This window comes from Prunus persica, chromosome G8, assembly GCF_000346465.2.
Source record: "Prunus persica cultivar Lovell chromosome G8, Prunus_persica_NCBIv2, whole genome shotgun sequence".
Lineage (NCBI taxonomy): Eukaryota > Viridiplantae > Streptophyta > Magnoliopsida > Rosales > Rosaceae > Prunus > Prunus persica.
This window is the reverse complement of record NC_034016.1, coordinates 20,599,808-20,612,522: the sequence shown is the minus strand read 5'-3', so window position 1 is coordinate 20,612,522 and position 12,715 is coordinate 20,599,808. Positions and strand designations below refer to the sequence as shown.

Below are 12,715 nucleotides of genomic sequence, written 5' to 3'. Positions count from 1 at the left end.
AATCCATTGACTCATTTGAAGTTTGTTGGTCAATTGATTCGAGTTTCAAATGTATCATTCAAGTAAAATCAACTTAATTTATTAATATGATAAAAGGATTTAAGGGATTTTTTCCTTTTTCTTTTTTACAACGAAAATAAAGAGATTCGAACTCGAAACTTATTATAAGATCAAGTTGAAACTTGAAACCGTCTAAAATGATTCTATAGTACGAAATAGTACTGACAAAAGACGAGCCATCGAGATTTCTGGCCTGAAACTGGGTCATGGGCCTCATGGCATTTGCTCGAGTTTTGAACTTTAGCCTGAAAATAAGTAACTTTTTTTCCTGCAGTGTCACATGCTTCATGTAGCAATCATCATTATTATTTTTTGGATGGTATCTGAATGATTCACATCTAATATTGCAGATTTCATGTGACCTTATAATATATATATATAATCTTTGTAACTTACGAGTATAGTAGTTGGTACGGTAAGTAGACAAGAAATTGGATTCTTGTGACTAATAATCTAATACATATATGTGTATATAAACACATAAAAAAATGATAGAGAATTTGTGAACGAGTTCTAGTGGCACATCACCTATGACCTATGCAACACGTCACCTACCTGAATCTCTCAATATCTCTCTCATTAATATATGGTATAGTATATTAATTATATATATATATATACATGTGTGTGTATATGAGCCACTATAGCATGTTTATAGATCGTGTGAGGAAGCACCCATTTGTATACCTTTTCAAATCCTTACACGCATGTCATTAAGACTTTGATAAGTGTATTAGCAGCTTGGGTTTGACAGAAAAACCAAGTTATCTAATTGCTTATTGTGCTCTCCATTCCAACCATTTTCTTGATTTCCTTTCCTTAATATCTTTCCATGAAATGTATTTGGGTTTGATTATCAAAAGAAATAAATATTTGGGTTGTTGAAATGCATAATCCATTGTCATCAAAGACATAAGGATTATGTGAATGGATGATTCTCATTTTACGAATTACAAATGTCATTAAAGATTTCAAATATAAATGGAATTATTAATTTTATGTATATCAATTTATTTATACGAAATGTGGACGGTAAATCAAAAAATTAATTTTTATTATAAAATTTATAACTCAAGTGGTTAAAAATATTTACTTATATACTTAAAGTCCTATGTTCGAATTTTCCCTTTTCCAATCTCGTTTATTTATACCGATTCGCAATTTCTCATAAGAAATCTCATTCATTTACGAGACATATATATGAAATTTCATACTCATTCACAAATTTTCGTCTTACAAAACAAAAGTTTCAAGGCCCAACCCAACAATTCTAAATGGAATGTGAGGGCACGCGCCATTAGGTGAGAGTAAAACTAATTCAAACATATCTTTGTCCAAACTTTCTTCCCTGTAATCTTTAACTTACACTCCTACTCTTCCACTAGCGGCCACCAAGCCATGCAAATATCTTCCAAAATTTTAAAGCTCCAAATTTTCACCGTTGTGACCCCTCCCATCTTCCCCTTCCTCCCTCCAAACCCAAACCCCTCTTCCTCCAAAACCCATATGAATTCTCTGCTCTCTTCCACAACTATCAAATTCTGCAACTCTGCAACAACCCAAAACCAACCCAATTGATTGATTTGCAAAAAGCTCAAAACTTTCCCACTTTGCATTTTGCACATTGCTCAAGTTGCTTTTTCAATAAGCAGCTTACCCAATTGGAGATGTTGGCTTTAGAAATGGCTCGAGATGGGTTGCTGGTTCCAGTGGAGAGCACCCAAACTGCAGCTCAATCCTCTGCTGCTAAGAAAAAGACTGCAGCTTTGAGAAGCTGGATTTCGCTGGACCAAGATGGGGAAGGAACCGTATTGGATTTGGACAAGTACGCCATTATCCGCCGAGTTCAAATTCACGCTAGAGATCTTCGGCTTCTTGATCCCTTGTTATCATATCCTTCTACCATCTTGGGTAGAGAGAAAGTGATTGTTCTAAATTTGGAGGTCGGTTCTCATTTCCACATGCACTTTCGATTCGATTTTGGTTCAGATTTTTATTTTGATTTATTTTTTCACTAAAAACTGTGCTTGTTTTGTATGCTTTTTGGGGATTTGGGTTCCAGCACATTAAAGCTATAATCACAGCAGACGAGGTAATTATATTATATATGTTTTGTACTGTTTCATTTGCCCTTGCGTTTTGTCCTCACTCTTTTATTCTAATAACACTGGCATTAAACTAACAATTAATCACAACCAGTAAAGAGGGTAATGACTTGGATTTCCATCTTACATTGAGCAGAATACAGAGTTGTTTCCAAATGTATTGAAGTTGAAAAAAAAATAAAAAAATCAGGAGAATGGTTAAGATTTGTTCTTGGTGTAGGTATTGCTTAGAGACCCTTTTGATGATAATGTACTGCCTATTGTTGAGGAACTTCAAAGACGTTTGCCTCTAGTAAGTGCCAATTTCCAAGGCCAAGGAGAAGATGAAGAAACCTCAGGGGTACAGAAGGATGTTGAAACCGATGAACTCAGTAAATGATGCTCTTCAGAACCTCTCCATTATCGGTTTATGTTACACAACATTAAAAAGGACAATATTGCTCAGGAAGTTCTAGTTCAAATTTCATGTTCCAACTAGTGCTAGTATGATTCAAGTTTTGTACAAATATTGTATGTTTGCTTGTTTTCTATCTGTTCTTTGACTTAATGTTCTGGTTGTTTGGCTTATGTCATGATTTAGAATTTCCATTTGAATTTCGGGCATTAGAAGTTGCACTAGAAGGTATTTGTAGTTTTCTTGATGCGCGCACAAGACAACTAGAGACTGATGCTTATCCAGCTTTAGATGAGCTGACTTCCAAGGTAAAGGATTTGCTTAGAGTTTCATTGTTCTTTATCTGCTCAGCTGACTTTGTGTGTTGGATGAATTAAATCCCTGATTGCGTAATCGTGGTGTCAAAAGCCTCCAAAATACATTTAACTTAATTTTTCAGCATCCATGATAAAAGGAAAACTAGTTGAGAATATTCTTCTTTGATCAAGCAGTTAGAATTATTTGCAGATTAGCAGTCGGAATTTGGATCGGGTGCGTAAATTGAAGAGTGCAATGACCAGGTTGACAAATCGGGTTCAAAAGGTATGCTAATTATTGATATGATGCTGTAATGGAGGGTGCCATATGCTAATATGTAACTATATATTCCTCTTATGCTCAGCAGCTCATGGGCCTTCATGTTAACTTGGACTGTTCTGTGCATCTTGAGCCCCCATACAGCATTCATATATGGAGTGATGCAGGGGATTTATTTCATGTTTTAGTTCTTTAATCAAATTCGTTAAAAATGCTGTATTGTTGTTGTTTTCATAAAGGTAGAAAGTTGCTAATATGGACTTATTTCCTGAATTGGAACTATGGATTCTAGGTAAGAGATGAACTCGAACAACTTCTTGATGACGACGATGACATGGCCGACCTTTACTTATCAAGAAAGCTGGTTGGGACTTCACCTCTCAGTGACTTGGGTGCTCAAAATTGGTCTCTCGCCTCACCTACCATAACTATAGGCTCAAGGGTGTCCAAAACAAGCAGGGCAAGTGCAGCAACGACAGCCGAGGAGAATGATGTTGAGGAACTTGAGATGTTGCTTGAGGTTATAATTCTTCGTAGGTCTTGTACTCTTGTAAATCCGGTACCTGAAGTCTGAGTTGCATCCTGTTATCTTTTGCAGGCTTACTTTATGCAAATTGAAAGCACATTGAATAAATTGACCACGGTATGTACTCTTATTGCTGTTTCAGCATGCTAGGACAACTGATATAAGATAGAACTTATCTGATTCGTTCTTCGCTTACCAGCTCCGTGAATACATCGATGACACAGAGGATTACATTAATATCCAGGTAATGGTTGGAAAAATTGATATCAAAACTTTGATACACTAATTCTACAATTCACCTGAGCTATATAATACCCTCAACAGTATGCATACCATTAACATGGCTGATCTATTGCATATTCTGTTGCAGCTTGACAATCATCGAAATCAGCTAATTCAGGTACTGTCTTTTGGACCAAATTAAATAGATACTATGGCCTTGTTTTATAAGTACATGTCCCCTTTTGATAGTTAACATAAGTTCCCTGTGACAGCTAGAGCTGTTCCTAAGTTCTGGAACTGTTTGTTTGTCTGTATATTCTCTGGTGGCTGCAATATTTGGCATGAACATCCCATATACATGGAAGGAAGATCATGGCTACGTATTCAAATGGGTATGTACAATATACCACCACATCACACATAATTTTCCTTCAATTTCTGGAAATATTTTTCTTCTCTAACTCCATTTTCTTTAACGCAAAGGTGATCATCGTCACGGGGGTAGTTTGCGCCTCTCTTTTCTTGTTCATAATCTCATATGCTCGGCACAAAGGTCTTGTTGGATCTTGATCTCCCTTCCCTTGTTCATACCATTATGATCTGTTGGGAAGGATGTATACATAGTAGAGCATGCAATTGTCTTCATGTATTGTTTATGTACAAATACAGACAAAACCTGTTCAAGGGGGTTTACTTGTAGTTAGCAATTTAAGACACTGAAATAAAAAAGTTTAATGTAATGATTATGTTGTGGGAATCATGGTCTTCAGTGTGGCTTGGTTTTGGGGATTTGATTTCAATAATTGCCTTTGGTAATCAGTCAACATGTAATTCTTCCTGCACAAATTCTGGGCCCTCACAGTTTTCCTGTGATTGAAACTTGTTATATCACACATTCCTAGAAGGACCATGCCGCATGTGTAACATGTTTTCCATGTTCTTCAACTATTCTTTAATATGTTGTACTGCCTATCTGGGTGGCATTTCATTCGATTTGATAGATTACATGTAGGTCTTTTATTATTATTAATAATTAACATAATATCGCAGGTGGAATCATTATTAAAACGGATTTAAATCACTTACAACTCATTGAATGTTTATTTAACAAATGGCTTAGGCATGGCTCATAAACTTGTATTTTTATATACATACTTAGAACGAGAGAAGTTATGAATCGAATACCATCATATTATCAATCTAATTCCCGATGGGTCAGATTTGTACGTTAACAGTTGCAGGGAAGTCTTCTAGATTCCTAACCTAGGCTAGTTTCACTTTCTCAACCACTCAGTTGGCCCACAAAAATATAATTTTAATGGCTTTCCAAAGACCTCAAAGAAACCACCTGCCCTTTCCTTTTGACTTGTTCAATTCCACCCCAATCCCTCACACATTTAGAAGCCCTAAACTTAATGCCAATAGTGGAATGATACTTTTGTCCGAGTACACACATTGATTGACAGATTCCCTTTTAGGTCTGTCTAATTAACTTGTCTACCTTGCATATTTACTACTTGCAAGCAAGGGTAAGACTGTAAACAAAGAAGATAACAGTAAAACAGTGAAAACAAGAGGTTCAGTTGTAAAATAATACCGAGGGAAAATGTGATTGGAGAAATGTCTGAGTTTGAAGTAGCTTGTTTCAGTTCATCCGTACGTGAAAATCTCGACTCATTTACTTTGGTCTCTCTGTTGATTTTTTATTTTATTTTTATTTTTTGTATTTTAACTTCAATTAGAAAGAAATAAAAACAGTTAATGCGACGACCTCATGCTTATGCACATGTGGACATACTTCCGCAAGACTCGCCGTCAGGTGCACGAAACCCAGCGCGCACTCTTCACCACAAGGCGCATCCCGGCGCACATTAGCGTCACCCCATCATCTTGAATTGAACCTGTCTTTTAAATCCAATTTATTTATTTATTGCTTTTAGAATAAGAAAATAAAATATATAGAGACAAGAAAACAAAAACAAAAAAAGAAAACTCTTTGCTTCATGCTCTTTATGACGAAGAGAGCCTCTCGATTCAGATCAATAATCCGCGACCCTCTGTGCAAATCCATCAAAACCCACGTCAAATCTTCGAAAATCGATCGAGCCCATCTCGTAATCTCACCTTCCCACTAACCACAGCAAGCTCTCTTCTCCATCCGTTTTCAACAATAAGCAGAGGTATCTGTTTTGTTTTCTCCCTCTGCACGCATTTTGCTTGATTTTCCTCATCTTATTTGCTTGCCTGGTTGCCTTGTTGATGTTCTGATTTTTATCTTTTTTGTGTCTAATGCAGGTGGATGTGAATAAATGGACGTAAATTTTGTGTCTGCGTTAACATGCAGTGTGTGAATACGTGGGTGAGTTTGAATTGCAGAGCTGAAGTGTGAGAGGTTGAAGATGCCGAATCAGGTGGTGAAAGTGAAGAGGGAGACAATTACAGCATGCATGACTTGTCCGCTTTGCCATAAGCTCTTCAGAGACGCCACCACCATCTCTGAATGCCTTCATACGTGTGAGTCTTCCCTCTTGCCAATGACTCTGCGTCTCTGATTCTTTGTTTGTCTCTTTCTGCTGGTTTAGTTTCCGATTCTGCAAAATTTTGAGTGTAAAGCTGTGATTTTTTTGACATTTGATGTTTTTGGTGATCTGGGTTGTTGGTATTTTGCATTTTTCTTATCTGGGTTTGGCTTGGTTTGGCTCCGACTGGTTTTGGGATGTGGGTTTTTGAAATTCCATGCTTTCCTTTTATGTTTCTCTGCTGGAAGATCTGAGAGCAGCTTTGCCAGTTGGATTGGCCAACCACTCGTGAACAAGCCGCATCTTGTTAAATTATATACTTGGCGATAATTCGAAAGTTCGACTGACAGTGATATAATTTTGCCTTCTGTCGAAAGGCCTCTGCTTGCAGTGGTCTAAGTAGCATTGCGTTCATGCTTCATCCCATGACTGTATAATTATGTTCAAAATCTATAGCACTGCTCAGTTATCATAAATGGTTCCTTTTATTTTCGCTGCCTGATTAAGAATTTAGTTAGCTTAGGTGTGCATGTATTTCATGAGCCTCCTGAAGGCATTAATTGTATTATTAGGGATGATAAGTGGTTCTTTTTAGTTTTGTTCATGGGCTTAGCCCCCAGTTTACCCCCAAAAAAAAAAATTTAGTTTTCTTCATTTTCTGGATTTTCTAATACTTAGTGCAAAACAATTCTGCTGAAAGTTTTTTTCTCCCAGAGCGCTCCCCCAACCCCCTTTTCTTTCCTCAATATTCTATCTCCGTGTACAGTGTAAAGAATAATTCTGATAGATTTTTTGTTTGGACTTCTCCAGTTTGCAGGAAGTGCATATATAGTAAGATTTCGGACGAGGAACTAGAATTCTGTCCAATATGCAATATCGATCTGGGTTGTGTACCACTGGAGAAATTAAGGTTCCTATTTCTTCACTTATCTTCGAGTTTAGCAAAACAAGTACTGCTTGGATTATAATGTTGATGCATTTTCGGAAAAGTTGGGTTCCTTCATCTTTGTTGAATGGAAATCATTCAATTTTCCTTTTTAGTCAGGATGCCATGGTTTATGTCATCAACATATAACTTTCCCATATTGTTTTATTGGCAAAGATTTCACAAGTGAGTTTATTCTGGGATGATGAAAAAAAGAAGTTCAATATGTATAGGTGAAATTGGGGTTTATGGATATAGTGAATTTACTGAGATGACAAATGAAGAGGATGGTATTAAATGAAATATGCTTCCTAATTCTTTTATGAGCTTCTGTCTGTGTGCATGTGCTGCATTTGCAACCATTCTCCAATTTGCTTGATTTAGTTGCAGATGGTCTTTGGAAATCTTGTAATTCTTCAATCCTCGTGCCCTTATCAAGCAACCGTAAACTGTACTTACTGAGCAATCATGCACGTCCATTATGCAGAATAGACCACATATTGGAGAAATTTTTAGATTTTGTTCATAAATCATGATATATTGATGTGTTTTAGTTTACCTTGGTTATCAGGCCAGACCACAGTTTGCAAGATGTAAGGGCTAAGATTTTCCCTTTTAAGAGAAGAAAGGTAAGGGCACCTGAAGTTATGCCTTCAGCTACATTACCCGCTAGAAGAAAGGAGAGATCTCTCTCGTCATTGGTGGTCAGCACTCCCAGAGTGTCAACCCAGGCTACCATGATGACTGGAAGGAGAACTAAAGCTGTTGCGAGAAAGGCTTCTGCTTTACAGGGATCTAGTTTTTTGGTTGAAAGGCCTATAAAGAAAGAGGAAGATTCTGCCGCGGAAGATCATCCAGAGCGTTTCAGCTCACCCGAGGCCTCAAATAAGTCTGGTCAAAATAACAGGCAGGTAAATGAGGGCAACATTATCTCTTATCGTTTTCCTTATATGCACTCTTTATTCTGCCGATGAGGTCTTGTTTTCACAAGCTTAAAAAGAAAGTATAGCATTTGGTAAATATACTAATGCATTTATTGCTCTCACATTTGACTGGCGCAGAGTTCTTTCTCTGCCGAGCCTAGCAAATCTGTACCCATTAAAGAAACTGAGAATGGTGGTGAAGCAAGGGAAGGGAAATTGGATCTTTGGAAACCATTAAATTTTTTGGTGGAAGTTGCAAATAGGACCAAGTCTCACAAATCCAATTCACAAGGGTCTGATAATAAAGTAGAACCGGTGCATGTTATCGCCAGTGAATCTCAGGTTCGAAAACCCAAAAATAAGGAAAATAAACAGAAATCAAAAGTTGAGGATGAAAAAAATAGCACTTATCCTATCTCTCCAGAAACAGTAAAGCCTAAGAAGCTGCGTAGGGTTCGCCGAAAGAGGGAAGCATTTGGAGAATCAAGCATTTCACCCCAAGCTGTTCTGGATGCAGCCATTGGCAAACATGAAAGAAGAGTTGGTCCAATTTGGTTCTCACTTGTAGCTTCTGAAGACCAGTGAGAAACAACTTTAGCTTTGAAAGATTCTAAATCATTTTGGAATATTTATACAAATTTCTTGACAAGTTGCTCTGCTTTTGTTGATATATTGATTCTATAACTTCATGGTTTCAGGGAAGATGAACCCTTGCCGCAAATTCCTACAAATTACTTAAGAATAAAGTGAGTTCGTCTCTATGGCTTTAATGCATGTTTGAACGCTTCATTCATCATTACATGCTGAAATGTACATTGTTTTAATGCACATACATGCTTGCTTCATTCTTATTGCTGGAGTACATACATGGTTGTATGAAAGCCATTAATATTATGTGATCTTTATGCCGGAAAAACTGTAAATTTTCAAAAATCATCATTGCTAGTACTAGTAATATGTGTCTTCTTAAGATTTTGAAGATCGGAAAATGATTATGTCTGGAAAGAATTCTCCAGTGCTTAAATCTTATATTTGGTTCATTTGTCACAGAGATGGAAACGTGCCCGTTTCGTTCATCCAGAAGTACCTAATGAGGAAGTTAGATCTCACCAATGAAGCTGAGGTAAGCGAACCCACACTTGTTTACATCTAAAAAGACTACTGGAAAATTATCCTTAGAAATAGAGTTATACTGTATATTGTTGTGCTTCTTTTGGTAACCATTCAATTAACATTCTTGCAGATTGAGATCAAATGCATGGGACAACCAGTGGTTCCCACATTGCAGATGTATAACTTAGTCGACTTGTGGCTACAAACATCATCACCTTCACAACGAATTACTGCATCCATTGGGTCCTCTGCAAAAGATTTTGTGATGGTGCTTGCTTACTCTCGAAAGGTCTCAAACTCCTAAAAGAACGACAATATTTGTTTCCCTTCGAATCTCCAGGATGGTCGGGAGGCAGCTTCTGATCCGGCATGTATGTTATGAGTATGTGTTGCAATTGCCATGTTGTCTACTGCAGCAGCCTAAAGAAACACTTGCTCGTGCTCCCACCTCCATAGTCTGGCATGTTGTTCTTGGCAAATGGCCATTGCGACGATTGTAATATTAAGGTTTAGATAAAAATATTTTCTTTTTTTTAAGATTATTGATTCACGTCATGGAATGCAGAACATCCGTAAACCTGACTGATAACACAGTTTCTGGCCGCAATTTACTGTCTGTAACAAAATGTTTGCGAAATACTAAAAATAGCAAGATGTTACTTGTTTGATGTTCTTATTTATTTATTTATTTTCCCCTTTTGTGCATAAAGTCAGTTACTATCTTCAAATTTTTTTAAAAAAAATCTTGGAAGAGGGAGGGAATCAAATCTAAGAAAGACTTTGAATACAAGGATAGATGCTCTTAACTAATTGAGCTATAGGGTATCTTATTTTTTCAATCCAATGACTTGGGTTGGCCTGAAGATTGAAGTTGTGATTAATTGTAGAACATATACTAAAGATATTCCATGCATCCTGCATATACACAAAAAAATGATTCAACTGGGAGGGAACCAAAGACACGATCACGTGCGCACGTGACTGTACAGCCATCCTATCTCTCAGCACCTGGTTGTATAATTATAGGCTCCCTATGCTCAAGGCTGTTACCTTTCTTGTCTTGAGCCTCCTCAGAGCCATAATGTCTCATGATATCTAAACAGCTAGGCTTCAGCTCTGTCCTTCGGGCATAAAGCAACTTACAAAGAGACATTAGCGCAGGCAATAAAACTGCGGTTGGGAAAATCCATTCACTCAAGATGCCTTGCATTCAATTCAAAGTAAAGACCCCAAAAGTATTTTCTCACTCTACCAACAAATAATAGCAAGATTTACATGCCATTATTCCATTCAGATTTATTCAAATATCAAACACTGCCTGTCAGTATATCAAAGAAAGTCACAGGAACCAGAGGTCATCCGGTAAATGCCTAGTTGCCTAGTCATCTCATCCCCTACCAACCAATTCCAAAATAATATGAAACAAAATTGAAATATGTATTATTGAATCAAAACTCCAACCAAACGGGATTCTGAAAGAAAGCTCATGTGCAAACCAGCCATAGATTAAGATCTTCAGAAACCCATTGTGATAAAAGGCGTTGGCTTTGCATGGACCATGGCTGCTATAATTCCTGCTTTTTCCTTTCCAATAATCAATTCAAAGACTTTATCCTCACATGGCCCAAACCAAAAGCGCTGCATCTCTCCTCTGTATCATCTCAAATCTACAAAAATTGTGAGGGAAAACATGCTTTGGCTCCCCCATCCAGCCTTCAAAGTCCACACAAATGGGTCTTATAGCACTCTGAAACATCTATTAACAGTAGGTAAATTGAGCAGTGACATACAGAGGGGAGAGATGACCATTAACAGTAGGTAAAGCTTATCCAAGAGATGGCACAAAGCTATGAACAATCAACAGTTGAATGCCAGTAGAAATGACTGACAGCAATACATTCAAATGCAAGAATCATCTGCCAAAGAATATGCACATAAACAGTAAGCAACACTTTGAATCTAAATTCAAATAGATTAATTGCTTCACTCTAACAACTCACGTTCAACAGCATTTCAATGTTTACCTTTAACACCCACACTTGAATCAAAACTATATATTGGCAAAAACCAAGCAATCTGATACATGTTTCACTAAGTATAAAAGAAAACCTCTAAAGGGTCATCAATTCGCACTGCATTTACAAAAATGAAAGAGGACAAAAAACTGAACTTGAAGCTAAAAGCAAAGAATAGAGCTCAAGATTGAAGAAAATGCTAACTAAAAGCAGATCTAAAATGAGCTTACAATGCCAAAAAAGGAACTTCTCCTACCCACCAAGATCCATATCGAAACAGAATAGCGAGAATCGAATGGAAAATCAGCTAAGCGCGGGAGTACCTAGGTCGCGTGGGACTGCCCACAACCGAAAGCAACCCACCTTCGGCAGCTTCTTGCTCGTCGTTATACAAATCCTCCGTACCCCTAAAAGCTGCGTGTAACGCAACAATTGCGACCCCAATTAGAACAGAGACCAACACGTTCAACCACACGTGCGTGAAAATCAGAGCGACGATGGTGACGACGCCAAGCACGCCCAAAACGATACGGTCGTCGACGATATGGTTGAAAATGACGAGTGGGTTGTCGCGGAAGAAGTAGAGGAAGAACCAGGCGACGAAGACGAGGAGAAATACGATTAAGGAGACTGGGTGCCACAGCAGACTGAGGAAGAGGATGAAGAGGACGACCATGGTGTAGTTGACGCGGAAGTAGCTGAGGTTGCGCTTGATTCGGATTGTGGCGTCGCTGAAGGTGTAGGGGCGCGTGAAGTTGTAGAAGGGCTGGACGAGCTCGAGCCATGGGCGGCGCTTAGCGAAGAAGGACTGGGTCGTTTCTCTGGCACGAAAGAACGTTGAGGGTGCGGCGGTGCTGGTGGCGGTGGTTGATGGTAGGGTGCCATAGTAAGCATTTGAATCTAAAGACATTGGAGCTGGACAATTGAGCTTGAATATGAAGCTATCTGAGTTCAGCTAAACCCTAGGAAAGAGAAAGTGAAAATCTTTTGCTGGGGGGGATCGGAACAGTATCACAGAGAGAGAGAGAGAGAGAGAGAGAGAGATTTTCTCTAATTCCATGTAAGACTCTGTTGCTGGTTTGATATTTGTGCTTTTGAGGAGCGAAGAGATGCGTGATTTGATAAAAGAGGATACAGCGTTTGCACTACGCGAAAACGGCGTCGTGTCATGTCGTTGTGGGCAACCGGAGCATATGGTTGAGGTGGAGCCTTCGGCTTTATTAAAGAGAAAGTGACTTCCTCCACTGTCGTGGCAAACTGGGTGGTTGGGTACTGGTGTTTTGGGTCAAATATGGCTCCAACATGAAAAGGTACAAAATTTTTTTTTTTTTTTTGGG

General features: G+C 38.1%; 3 protein-coding genes across 4 annotated transcripts; 2 read left to right on the top strand and 1 right to left on the bottom strand.

Moving 5' to 3' along the window:
* Positions 1,424-4,702, top strand: LOC18768111 (magnesium transporter MRS2-I). Its single transcript, XM_007199835.2, has 11 exons — positions 1,424-2,003; positions 2,123-2,152; positions 2,386-2,536; positions 2,746-2,867; positions 3,067-3,141; positions 3,428-3,655; positions 3,734-3,778; positions 3,861-3,905; positions 4,032-4,061; positions 4,156-4,275; positions 4,367-4,702. The coding sequence occupies exons 1-11, from the start codon at positions 1,728-1,730 to the stop codon at positions 4,451-4,453; spliced, it is 1,209 nt and encodes a 402-aa protein (XP_007199897.1). The 5' UTR covers positions 1,424-1,727; the 3' UTR covers positions 4,454-4,702.
* On the top strand, positions 5,679-10,029 carry LOC18768552 (E3 ubiquitin protein ligase DRIP2). The gene is made up of 8 exons (XM_020570134.1): positions 5,679-6,063; positions 6,179-6,397; positions 7,213-7,312; positions 7,899-8,238; positions 8,389-8,831; positions 8,949-8,996; positions 9,301-9,373; positions 9,494-10,029. Exons 2-8 carry the CDS (start codon positions 6,283-6,285, stop codon positions 9,665-9,667), a joined length of 1,293 nt encoding a protein of 430 aa, XP_020425723.1. The 5' UTR covers positions 5,679-6,063; positions 6,179-6,282; the 3' UTR covers positions 9,668-10,029.
* On the bottom strand, positions 10,623-12,715 carry LOC18767187 (PRA1 family protein F2). 2 transcript variants are annotated; one of them, XM_020570135.1, is made up of 2 exons: positions 11,702-12,715; positions 10,623-11,119 (listed from the first exon to the last, which is right to left on the bottom strand). In XM_020570135.1, exons 1-2 carry the CDS (start codon positions 12,286-12,288, stop codon positions 11,101-11,103), a joined length of 606 nt encoding a protein of 201 aa, XP_020425724.1. In that variant the 5' UTR covers positions 12,289-12,715; the 3' UTR covers positions 10,623-11,100. The 2 variants fall into 2 exon arrangements, with proteins under 2 accessions (XP_020425724.1, XP_007200543.2); XM_007200481.2 differs by lacking the exon at positions 10,623-11,119 and adding an exon at positions 11,126-11,279 and having other exon boundaries at positions 11,702-12,713.